Source organism: Pelodiscus sinensis, chromosome 10, assembly GCF_049634645.1.
Source record: "Pelodiscus sinensis isolate JC-2024 chromosome 10, ASM4963464v1, whole genome shotgun sequence".
In the NCBI taxonomy this organism is placed as follows: Eukaryota; Metazoa; Chordata; order Testudines; family Trionychidae; genus Pelodiscus; species Pelodiscus sinensis.
In genome coordinates, this window is record NC_134720.1 from 39,356,483 (window position 1) to 39,369,814 (window position 13,332).

A 13,332-nucleotide genomic window follows, 5' to 3' on the forward strand; every position below is an offset into this window, starting at 1 on the left:
TTCCATACACTGTATGTCAACAACATAACAGGAGAAGGTACACTCAGGACTCCCCACTTCATCTTCTCGGCAACCCTATCGATTATATCCTTGCACAGAGTAAAAACAAAAGTGCTCCCCTGGACCAACCTCTGCAAGGATCAGCTCAGTTCGCCAGCTGCTTGCTAGATAATTCAAGTTTCACCTCAAATGCAAAAGAACTCCGTCTGCTTCCACGTACCGTGGGCAACATTATCAGAGAGCAGCACCATGGGGAAAGTGACTAACAGTCTGATACATTATTAAAGTGGGCAAAAAGGACAACAAAAGCAAAGCGGGCTGATGGAAGAGGTGAAATATTAATCTAATTTGAAAGGCGAAGAATGGCATTTATAGATACAGCTGAGGTGAAAACTGTGCTTTGCAGGAGAAGCATTAAACACATGCAAAAGGTCACCTCAAGGCCAGTTCCAGGAAATCTGGGGTCCCTGGGAAGACATTCAGCCGAATTCCCCCAATCCAAGATCCCATGTATGGCCATCTTTCTCTGCCCCATATTCCTCTGTGCATGGGGCAAGCTAAGGCTATGACTATTGCTACATTAGTGAGCTCACAGCAGTGCATTTGCACCATGCAGCTGTATTGCTGTCAGCTATCCACTGTTGCCACTCTAAGCTCATTGGCGAGAGCTCTTCCCATCAACGTAATTATTCTATTTCCAATGAGCAGTGGCAGTAATGTCAGTGGCAGAAGCTGTTCTGCTGATACAACACTGTCTGCACCAATACTTAGGTTGATGTAACGTATATCACTTACAAGGTGGTTTATTCACCCCCCTCCATGACATAAGTTATGCCAATATATAAGGCAGTTTAGCCTGGGTGTTCACTGCAGAGTTAGTCCAAGTTCTCAGCATTCGACTTAGCTCCTCTTCAATTAGCCTCGCTGGACTAAGAACAGCCACAATGCAGAATCACACTCTTGCTTCACAGTGTGGCAGGATTAGCCGCACAGAATAGCTGCATCTCTACTGCACTATTAGCTTATTCGTCAGCAGCACTCACGTTCTAGTCCAGCCCCTTGATGGGCCAGCTAGCTTGACTTTTAAATTAAATTCCACAGAGATTTGAGTGTGTGGATGGGAGTTGGGCTATTGGTGATACTTGTGTCGTGCCTCAAGCTAACACTGCAAAAGAAGTCAAGGCCTCAGTGCCACGGAAAGGGGGAGGGGAAAAGGCATGCATAGAGAACTGTGTGTGGGGATGGGTGTGCATGGATGCCAGGGGAGGGGGCATTGGAGGACTACTGGATGGTTTCCTGTGAGGCTGTAGGAAGGAAGAACCAAGTCTGTGTTCTAGTTGGGGCTATGGTAGAGGGGTGATATCCCAGTTCCTGAGCCGGACTGAAATTATCACCGTCACTGAACCGGGCAGCATGAGCAGTAAATTTCATCCTACCATTGATGGGGCCATCCAAGACTAGGACACCCCCTGTGGCTGCTGACTTGGTAATACTGTCTGCACCTGCTCTGTGTCTTGGAGAAAGACTATGAAGAAGCAAGCAAGTGCAAAGGCTGGTTAGTCAGAGTAAACAGGTCTGAATACCTGAACAAGCAGTCCATTGGTGCCAACCCGAGGAGCATAGGTGCAGGAATTAGAGACGAGGGAGAGGGGGGAGAGAGGGTGCTGTAGCACCCCCTTGCTTGAAGTGGCTTCCATTATATACAGGATTTCCAGTTTGGTTCAGCAACTCTCAGCATCCCCACTGTAAAAATGTTCCAGTGCTCCTATAGAGAAGTTGGGAGGAGCGGAGTGGGGCGGGGGAGGGGAGCGGGGGACGGACGACAAAGCCAGGAGACCATTGCACAGCCACTAGTAAGCTATGGTCTTGTACTAAACCAGTTCAGCTGCTGCTAAAGTTTCCAGAGCATCACTCTGGCTGCAATGCCAAAATCTGACCTGGCTGCCCCCTGGTACATGTGAAGGGGTACCCAGGCCAAATTTCAGTGACTGGTGCTTGGCCTGGTATGTGGGGTCACAGAGCCACTTAGGAGCTCTCTCTATGGAGAGCTGGGAGTGTGATTCCCAGCTGGCACAGCATACTACTAAAAACAGCAACATAGCTGCAGTAGTACAGGCAGCAACAAGTGGTGGCATGGGCTAGCCATGCCGAGTATGTGTACACTGAGTTCTGGCAGATTTGTACTCAGCAGGCACTAGCCTTTGTTGCTGCCCATGCTACCACAGTTACACTGCCATTTTTAGCGAGCTAGTGCAAGTATTTCTATGTGAACCGGGAATCACACACCCAGATTTCAGAGCAGATATACCCTCGTATTTGGCCCAGCAGCTCTAGGCCAGGTGGTGTCATGACCTGGCATGCAGGGAGTGTTTCTGGATGTCAGAGCACAGGTGCATCTGCTGAGATCTCCACTCCTGTCAGCACTGGCTTGTGCACTGTGCATGTAAGAGAGCGGAGACTCCCCAGCTGAGGAGACCAATAGCTGCTAGAGGGAGGTGGTGAATGGAGAATGGAATGGTATGGCCTTGTTGGGTAGGGGGTGAGGGGAGAGCAGGGACCAGAATATGCCCCTTCAAGAATGGTACCTTTCCAAAACTCCAAGACTGTTCCACTGACACAGCAAATCTGTGTGCCCCTACCTCAAGGCTCTAGTTTGAATCCCAAACCTGAACTTCTGCCCCAGAACCTGTTAGGTGTGGGGAGAATATGGAGCAGATACCTCTGCTGAAGAGTGGATACTGCTGACCCAGAGCCTTCTGGGGACAGTTATAGTTTTACATATGAAAAGAATATACATGAGGTAAAATGATCATAATTTTGAGTAGATATTCCTCACACCCTGCATATCAAGTAATTTTGGACACTGTAAAGTTCCTACAGAGAACGACCATTCTATGAAGCATACATCCTTGAACATCCACATCCCACTCCCATTTGTATTGTATCTCTTTAAACAAATATATTAACTGCAGGAATTTCATCTTCTGTTTTTATTAATATTTCATACCCATTGCTCTACATAAATAATATAAACAACAAGGAGTGAATCATATAGCATTTGGAAAGATCTTACTCCCATAGCTAAAAGCAGTTATCACTTTGCTCTTAATAAACTCCAGCTGAGACAGAAATGTGCAAGGAACAAGATCAAAGGTGGGTAAATGTCTGGCTAGAAAGATATGACTCTGTACTCATTAAAACTGCTGCTTTTAATCCAAGAATAATCCTGGCAAAAGTAGAGGACTGCCACCAACAATGCTGATATTAATTGATCCAGAAAAGGTTCAGAGCAATATCTCTGTGCAATTTGTATATTTCTAGCAGGGCCAAAAACTGGCAGCAAAAACAGGAACAAGCTCCAGTACAATTATCTTGAGAGCCAAAAATGGAGTCTGTCAGGGCACAACCTAATGAGCCTAGAGTGAAGAACTGAGAGTACTAGTTACCCATGGTTCAAAATGGACAGCTACCATAAAAATAAGACTGTCAGGAGATAACAACAAACATGTGATGTATAATTCGAAAGTATGATGAAGAGGGAACTCCATTGCATTTATGTTCACAGAAAATGGAAGGCTTACACTATTTACAGCTAGATTGTATAATCCATGATTATACTACTCACATCATAAGAATGACTACTAGTTAAGTAAGTGCTCTAGTATAAGTGCTGAGAGAGTTTCGGTTGCACAACCTACTTCTTAAATATAAAAGGCTGAGAGGTATTAATCAAAATTTTGTAAATATTGATATTATTTTTATCTACATTGAGCTATGTGTGTGTACATATTTTCTGACAGCCTAACATGCTCTCAAGTTCATTGTATTTCAGAATTACTTCCAAGTACTTTTTCCTTTCATTAGAAAATTGACCTGATTATACAGGTAAATTAATAATTAGCTCTATGAAATTTGGACAGTAAACCACTCCTTCCCTATAATATATATTACAGCAAGAGGCTTAGCACTACATTCTGCTGTCCTTACTCACTCTGTGTTATACCTTATGAGGTGACTCATGGAATAAGATATTACTCACCATGAGTAAGAGTGATAAGCTAGGCCCTTGCTCTGGAACTGATAGCCAAATCCCTCATTCTAACTAAGAGACAACATATTAAGACTTGACTTTAAGGAATCTTTTTATAGACAGAATTGAAAATAGTAAAATGCCAGAGGCATGTTAGGAATTCAAAAGTTTATTCAAAACTGTGCTATGAAAGATGGGCATTTCATCCCATCTTGCTGCCACACATTTTCACCACAGCAAAAGCTCAATAGACAGCCCTGATTTTTAGAAAGGTAAGAAAGTGCTAAGCCCATTGGAAATTTGGGAAGATGTCACCCACCAGAGGCTGTTTAGAGTTCAGTTGTCTGACATCTCTCAGATCAGGAGTGCTTGACGACAGGAATGTCTTGGTCACAGGCAAATTTAGAAATTTTTTCCCATTACATACTTGAGGAGAAAGCTTGGAAGAACAATAGGAAGAATTAGAGAATAATTCTGGGGCTACCTCTTGAGACATGCTATTTGGAGCATTACCCCGGCAAACTTCAGAAGACTGAATCAAATTGGAATTAAGGGGAAAGGAAAGCAAGTCCACTGAAGATGAACGAGAGCGAGAAGACAAGGGAGCCAAAATGGCTATATTCCATTGAGAACGTTGTGGAGAAGGACCAAGAGATGGAGGGAGAAGCTGATCCATGCTTCTTCCTATTTTCTGTTGCATTTGTGTACGCTGGATCCCTGTAGATGGCAGAAGGAGTTCTGGAATACTTTCAAAGGAAGCATGGAGCTTCTTATTAAGGGCTTGAATCTTTATTTTTCTTAAAATGTGTTCTGGGCTAGAAGAACTTAGATCTAGGTGATCACACATCATGTCAATATTGCTCAATGATGGAGTGCTTTTTGAAGGAAATAAGGCACTTGTAGGTATTAGTGAGGGAGAATATATTCTTCTCCTGTCTCCATTATGTTCTTTAAAGTCCATTTTTACTCTGTTAATAGGAAAATGTGAACTTATTCCATTTGAAACATGAGGAGAAGGAACACGTGGTATCTCCAATTCTGATTTCCTAACTGGACTACATCCTTGAGAGCGAGACCCTTTGAGGGATATCACATCATTCTTTTTTGATCGCTCTTGATGACCAAATCTAAATGGAGAACGTTCCAAGATGTTTTTTTCTCCGTTCTGGGTGTGTTGCTCTACCCGGGATCTTGGTTTAGAAATCCTAATAATGGGAGGAACCAGTCTTGGCTTAGCAGAGGCTAATGGGTTCACTTTCCGATGATGTAATGCTTGGATGTACTGCAGATTTGGTTTAGCTGAGGGTTGTGACTTGGAAAAATTAGAAGAAGGCTTAATGTTGGATTTTGGTGCTGCATCTTTGCCAGTAATGAAGGTTGCCAACTGTTTGGCAACAGAAGCGTGATTCTGCTTAGTTGGAAGAACAGGCGAATTATTAAGATATTGTTGTTGTACCTGGGAGTAGAATTACAAAATTATACTATTAAAACACACTATTCTAGGACAACTAGTAATAATAGATAAATATTCTTTCTGGGTAATAATTGGGAAAAGGGGAAAAGGAATGCATATAATCCAGAGATTGTACTGCATGCTTGCACATATGTATCTCCTTCAATACTGGCCAATAAAATTATATACAGTATACATACTTCATTACTTTAAAAATACTCACTACAAGATGCTATTGCCTGTTTTTGCACAAAAGATTAGCAACAAAGATTGTGTTCCTTACAAGCCCAAACCAACAAAAACTAGATAGGACAGTTCGTAAAAATATAATCTCAACAACAGGAAAAAACACCCTTCCAGTGCACCAGCAGCTTCAAGTTCAGTACTCAGCTTGAATGTGGACAATGCAAAGGAATCCACTTCAGAGCTATTGAGTTGCACTGGACCACTTTTCATCCAGCGTCTCTCATCATAGTAATAATTACAGCAGAGATGCCCTAATGCTCCTAGTCTTGGGCCTGGTTTCAGGAATTCTCAATTCTAATTAAACTACAAAGTTAAACAGGGATGGGCATTCTGCGATTCCTACCCCTTTAGCATTCCCTCCCATATATTGTAAGTGAAAAGTAACCTCAGTGTGGCCCGGGGGGGGGGGGGGGGGGGGGGGGAAGGTGGGAAGGAGGAGTCAAAGGAGAATCTAGACCCAGAAAAGTAATTTCAGTGACTTTCAAAGAGAACTATGTCCAATCCTTACTCTCCATATGTAAGTTTGTGGGGGCAAACAAGGCACAAATGGACTAATTATTTCCTACCTCCTTTGCCCAAGCTGGCTTCTCACTGGCATTCATCCCCTCCTTGTAATGGTACAGTGGTTTCTTCTCAGCTGGCCTCTGGTCTTGCCGTTGCTGCTGCTGCAGGGATACTAGGTAGTCTCGCTCCTGTTGAAGTTGCCTCTGCAGCCGCTCCGCTTGTCTCTGCTCCTCTAACTGTTTGCGCTTATACTCCTACCCAAGAAGAACACCACCATAACATGGGTGTGAGACGCTGTACAGGTACAGTCAGGCTAACGTGCGAGGGACTGAGAGCGATCAGATATTTATCAGTTTGATGAAAAATAAACCCAAATGGAAAGTATGGCTTAGACCTACAAAGCCAATCAGTTCTTAAGCCCATGGATGTTCAGTGAAGGAGAAACCTTAAAGAAACTTGAAGAGAGGCATATTCTAAAAGCTGGAACCAAAAAATGCTGAAAAGTTTGAATTCTAGCTTTGACACACTTCACCAAGCTAAGCTCTCATGTGGAAACTGGGGATGTTAATGAGGGATGGGAAAGGTTAACCCAGTTAGCATCATCCTAAATGGGTAATGTTTGCCAGTTTCAGTTAGCCGGGCAGGGGGTTGCTCCAGCCTTGGAGGGTCCACCACAGGTAGGGGCCGGACAGAGCAACCCCTGTCCATGTTGGACCCAGTTCGCCACAGATTACATGCTGGCTCCTGGGGAGGCGGCTTCCCCATTGCAGCAAAGTTTCCCCGTGGCAGCAAAGCTTCCCCAGGAACGGGGCAGCAACTCTTGCCGGCTTCGCTCCTGGGGAAGCAGCTTTGCTGAGTCACTGAAGCCTCCTCCCCAAGGGTGTGACAGGCAAGGGCTGGAGGCCCCGCCCCCAGGAAGGTTTCGCTGTGGGCTCTGCAGTATAAAGCTTCAATAAGCTTATTTCAGCTTTATACTGCAGAGCCTGCAGCGCACGTCACCACTAAGATATTCAACAGTTAACACGGTTACTTTTCTAAACGACGTTTTACATCCTCAATGTTAATAGTTCTACCTGAATGTTGCACTGCAGAAATCTATTTGGACCCCTTGCTCACACGTGTGAACAGCTGCTTGCCCATGTAGTTCCACTGAGGTCTAGTAGTCTGAAGCTCCCCCTCCCATCTAGACCTGGTGCATACAGTACAGCTGTAGGGCTGTCAGCATAGCCACACCCTCTTATGCTAGGTTTAACTGGGGTCCAAGAAAGAGGGCTATCTATGTACTAAGTGCATTAACTTCAATTGCTGTGGGTGAGATCTTAAAGCCACATTTCAAATGGGAGGTTGGTATCTAAATCCTCTAGGCCACTTCTATGTACAAAGAATAGAATCAGGTTCACACCGAGCTGACCAAACTGAAATCCATTGAATAATCTGAGATCCTCACTGGATTTGTAAATTACAACTGCTTACCACCAGGTTTGGCAGAAAGAGACCCACCTTGCGAGGTGCTGAAAGCCTTCATTATGTACCGAAGCCACTGGGAGTTGATTGGTGGTCAGCACCTCAAAAGAGTAGGTGATTGTGGCAACAGTTGAATTGCAAAGCCAATTAAAGGATCTCTCTGAAGCACTGGGGCTTTTTAAAAGTTTAATTAATAAATCATTAATACTTAAGTACCTCTTAAAAGGAGGGATTTGTGCATGTTCCCTCTTTTTCTAAATAAAGCCGATGGAAACAGAGACCAATAAAGAGCTCTGTGGTATTGAACCCCCCCCCCCCCATAAATACTGATAAATATAATTCTCGCTTTAAACAAAAAAGGGCAATTCAGGATATAGTGCAATATAAAACATTGTCTAAAATGGAAACAGCATGAGAAGGGAACACAAAATGTTCCTGTCAGGAAAGTACAACTAATAGTTTGAAAATGAAATATGGCTCTCAAATCTTGTAAAGCTGAGTGGGTATGCAGAGTACATTTCAGTTTGATTGTATTCCAGCACGCTGCTAACGGCCTTAAAAATTACTCTGCAATAAACTCAGTGGGGCTGAGAAAGGGCCTGCACTTCTAATGAAGGTGAAAGCACGCAGACATTACAGAGATGGACTGAGTGAGAAAGGAGCTTGCAGAAAAGATATCGAATTGATGAGGAGTCACGGAATTGAGAGGAAAAAACACAAGAATTCAGAGCGTGGCTCCCTCTACATTTATGAAACAAAAAATCTCAGTGTGTTATTCTTAGCAGAATGGAGCCTTAGAGAATTGTGTGGTTATGAGTTTTATGGGTTTAATTATATACATGCAGCAGGTGATCGTATGCAAGTTACAGCACAACCTGACTTGTTATGTTAGCCATTCAGAGGGCATGGGGGGACACTGGCACACACAGACAAGCACACTACAAACAGAAAGTGGGTAAGCAGGGTTGTGGTCTCCCCATTACCAGAAGTAGAGCTTGTTCCTGCAGTAACTGCTGCTGCAGGATCTCTAACTGTCTCTGCTCCTCCTCTAACTGTCGCCTGATGTACTCCTGGAGACATGGGCAGCAAGGATCGGGGAAAAAAGGAGGGAGGGAGAGAAGAGAAAAAGAGCCAGTAATTCCATAGAGGAAGGACTGCTGTAGGAAGGGTAGCAGAAATACTAAGGGACCCTGTGTCAAATGCAGAGAGATTCAACTAAAAAAAAGAGAAGAAGCAAAGAAAATTAATTTAAACTGAAAACTGAGAATTTCACCTGCCTGCAGCTGATTGAAATGACACAAGCTTTACATTCTACTGCATGGAAAAAAAATTGTAAATGGTACAGCTATAATTTTAGGGGCAACATTTTATTCTGAGTTATTCCAGTGTAAATGGAGATTAACTCCATTACAGACTGTGGAGGTACTTTGGATTTACACTGGTGTAAGTAAGGTCAGAATTTGGACACTGGTGGGTAGGTTGTTTTTTTAATTAGGAAGGGAAGTGGTTTTTAATGGTCAGAACCAAAAAGTGATTTCTGGGGGCCTTCGAGAATTTCCACCTCCATCTCTCCTTTCACTTTCCTTATCTGTAGAATGTAATCAGTGTTCCCTGTAAGCTGAGTGCTTGGGTGGCAATCCAGGAGAAATTCAGGTGCCCCCCATCTGATTAGCAGTGTGCCCATAGCCAGCAGAATGTGCTTCTATTGGTGGTGCACATCCACACTTGCCTTGGTGCACATAAGAAAAATTATTCCACACATGGATGGAAACAATTAGAGGCAACATTGGATGTAATGTATGGCCAGGTCTACACTACTAAGTTTTGTCACTGTAGCTATGTCTGAGAAAACGATACCTCACAGCTGGCATAGCTATGCCAGCAAAATCCCCATTGTAAACATCAGCATTACTAATGTCATTTAAGGAGGTAGCCTAACTAGACTGACAGAACAACTTCTTCTATTGACATTAGCTGCATTTACAGGAGGCAGCTCTGCTGGTATAGCTATACTGGGAAAGCACTGGCAGCATAGACAAGTATTTCCAGCTTTGCTATGGCATTTCAAGTCTTAATTAGTTAGGGGACAATCTCTCAAAAGTTTGCTTGTGGAACACTCCAGTATAGGTAATGGTAGTTCCAATGAAGTCAATGGGCATCTCACACACAGTTCTTGAAGAAGGCAAGATCTTTAGTGCTTACACAGTGTCTTGAAAACATAACCCTCTGTAAGTTTTGCAGTGTTATTAGAAAAGCTGAAAAGGTCTATGGCAACTATAAATTATGCTAAATGTTGCTCAATGGGACAGCCTCCACATTGTGACATACATCTTATTTTTCATAAGGAGGGGGAATGAGGGATAAGAATCTTCCTCTACTCTTTTTATCCTACTACTCTGAGGAGCCAAATCTTCTGTGAGCTATAAAGAGGGAAGTTGAGGCAGAGGAGTGACCAGTTTTGTTGGGAACCAAGGTCAAGTACTAGAGACAGTAGTAAACAAAAGCTTTATATAGGGGAGCCTGGGAGTGGGAAAAGGTATATTAAATGGCTCTGGAATTGATAGCCAACAAATATAAGAGAATTAACACAGTGAAAAGCAATAAACACAGGATTAGCAATTAAGCAATTTACTCTTTAGTGATGAAAGTGATGGAACATGAGAGCAATAAGTAGATTTACTTTTAACTTATTCAATTAATTGTAATTCACCACTGCTCCCAAAAAACTAAAATATCACTACCATAGACAATAATCCCAAGTGGAAGCAATTTTGACCTCAGACTTCAGCATTTGATGTTGGGGACTGATTCACCTGGAATCCTCTGCAGATTACCTGCTCGTGTTCTGCACGTCTTCTCTCTTCCTCTCGACGCATCTGCTCTTCATAATGTCGCCTCTGCTCTCTCTCCTGCTGCTTCCTCATCTCTTTCTCTCTTCTCTGCTGCTGTGGATAAACAAACATACAAATGAACAAAAAAAAAAAAAACCCCCACACAAGATAAACTAGAAAGATATTCACAGATGCAAATAAAAACAAACCCTCCCTCAGTTAATAAAAATATTCTTGTCCTTGCTTTTCAGAAGCCATTTTACATGATGATGGTCTATAAAGGCTAGATTTTCAGAAGGGCCTCCAAAATTGTGTAGGAACTTTTTCCTCGTATTTTTCCTCATATTTGCCCTATGAAAGAAACAAGGGGATCTGTTATCCACTCAGCTGCATGTGTGACTCCCAATGAGTTCAACTGATCTGTGCACATACGTGACTGACAAGAATAGCTGTGTCCTGAAAATGTATGTACAAATATTAAAAAAGTGATGTTGCAGGCTGCCAAAATCATGACATTTCAGAGTACATCAGAAACACAAGGACAGGATGGAGGCAGAAAGCGTGTGACGGAGCAGCCTGCTGTATTTTGCCGGCAAGCCTTAATAAGGCAAACACGTACTTGGTTGCATACCCGGCCAAAACCATAGGGCAGCTTGGATGTTGCTCAGATTGGCAAGAATGGGGTGCTTGGTGTGGTTTGTGTGAAAAGAAATGCTCTTCCAGCTCATTGCCATTTCATAGAAGGGCTGATGTCTGAACTCTGAAAGGCTTGTGGGACAGGTTTGGATGCATCACAATCTCTTCTGTATGCTTTGCAGACAACAGCTGCAATTCAGAGCCTGTCTGCATCTGTAACCACACTGGTCACCAACAAAAGAGCTAGACAAAGGTGGTTTAGTGTTGACAGACATCCACCCACAGTCCTTGTTTGAGCAATGCTGCACACAGGAAAAAAAAAAAAAAAAAGCCAGCAGCTTCATTGAACACAAGGGCACTATTCCCACCCACTTTTGAAAGAAAACAAATATAGGTGCCATATTACTGCACTTTATGAATAAATAAGAATCAAAGGGTGGGCCTGATCCTGAGCCATAACAGGAGTCTTACTGGTGTGAAAGGGACTATATTATGTTGGCCATATCAGACTCATTGCATGGTCTTTTTTTCACCAAGTTATCTTGTTTGCTAAGAAAAATAAAGCTGTTGGTCAAGTCATTTGAAGATCAAACTGCTTTTTATGTGGTGGATTTGCACGTTTGCAACCTCTTTCCTGGAAATCGATATGGCTTTCTAATTACATGCCACTCAGGTTCTACATGCAGCACATATACAATATTGATTGCAGTGAAGGGTGAGATGTGCTGTCGATGTGCCCTATGTGCTCCTAGACAGAAAAGCGAAAGTGTAAAATAATTAATTAGCGATGGGTTTAACTGGTTCAGCCACCTCAAATATAAAACTGGCTGGCTTTCATTTTCTGCTGCACTGTTCAAAATGCATTTCCCAACCTTCTCTACTTGTGCCAGGGATGTTAGCATGTTCGCACATACACAATTAACCGATAAACCTGGGCTTATCGGTTAATCCTACTGACTACAGACATACACCCCTTGCTGCCTGTTACAGAGGCAGCAAAGTGGGTGGGTGGGAAGTGGGAGCTTTTAAGCTGGTTCCCTGCATGTGCTGGCTCCTGTGGAGCTGCCTGCTTCCTGCCCCACAGCGCTGTTGCCTCTAAAAGGGAAGCTGTCTTTCAAGCTTGCTCCCTGTACATACTAGATCTGTGGAGCTGCCTTTTCAAGCTTGCTCCCTATGCTCTATGGAGCTGCCTCTCCTCTCCTCTCTTCTCTCCTCTCCTCTCTTCTCTCCTCTCCTCTCCTCCCCCCCCCCCCCCACTGCTCCATGGCAGGAGGGGAGGGGCAAACGAGAACCAGTGTACACAGGGAGCCGGCTTAAAAGCTGGCTCCCTGTGAGCACCACCTTCTGCCTGCCTCCCCTGCATGTAAACATGTAACCACTGAAAAATTCAGCGGTTACACAGTTACAAAAATAAATGTTTGCTAACATCTCTGCTGCTTATTGTGTTATCTACAGTACATGTGTCTTTCTACTTGAGGAAACAATGCACCTGCCATGCTTATGTTCCCTTACTGTCACCACTTTCATAATATCACTGGGCACTTCATCAGTCCCCATTCCGAGGGAGGGGGGATGCTAGCTACCACCATCTGAATCACCTGGTCATGCCTTAATTGATGGGAGTGATTTCTTCTAATACAGAGCAATGAAGAGTTCACAACACTTGAGGTGATCTCTCTGGGGCATGGAGGGGAGGTAGGTAACTGAATCTGAGACTACGTAAGATTTAGTATCAAGGAACCTGTTTCTCCTTAACTTTATACTGGTCTTATTCCAATGTAACTCTACTAACTTTACTAGACTAAATCCTGAATTTCATCTGTGGTAAAAAAGAGACAGCCAGGGTTCCCTGTAAGGTGCATGCCTATGCAGGTGCACACCAAGAATTTCAGTCCCACCCACCCATTCAGCAGAGCCATGAAGCTGCGGCCCCAGCTGCTCCTGAGCGTGGGGCCACATGGCGAGTGGCTGCCTCACCTCAGGAGCTCCTGGACAGCAGCTTGTGAAGCAGTTGCCAGATCCAGAGCCTGGGCCACGGAACTAGAAGTAGCACCGTGGTCCAGCTCCAGTGCTAGCACATGGGGCAGCCCCTGGGAGAAAAAAGAGGAAGGCACCAAGGGGTAGGGTGGAGGAGAGATAAATGTCAGGGGGCTAAGAGGAGACAATGA

At 43.8% G+C, this 13,332-nt stretch overlaps 1 protein-coding gene across 11 annotated transcripts in view; it reads right to left on the bottom strand.

Annotated features, from left to right (window-relative positions):
* Window positions 1–13,332, bottom strand: part of TNIK (TRAF2 and NCK interacting kinase) — a 352,035-nt gene that overhangs the window by 57,827 nt on the left and 280,876 nt on the right. For 5 of the 11 annotated variants that reach the window (XM_014572383.3, XM_075937948.1, XM_014572379.3 and 2 more), the window contains exons 13-16: window positions 10,532–10,642; window positions 8,681–8,767; window positions 6,296–6,487; window positions 4,350–5,486 (exon numbers count right to left, since the gene is read on the bottom strand). In XM_014572383.3, the coding sequence (XP_014427869.2) occupies window positions 4,350–5,486; window positions 6,296–6,487; window positions 8,681–8,767; window positions 10,532–10,642 (1,527 nt within the window). The remainder of the gene's footprint in view (window positions 1–4,349; window positions 5,487–6,295; window positions 6,488–8,680; window positions 8,768–10,531; window positions 10,643–13,332) is intronic. The other 6 variants (XM_075937944.1, XM_075937946.1, XM_075937945.1 and 3 more) reach the window with 6 other exon arrangements.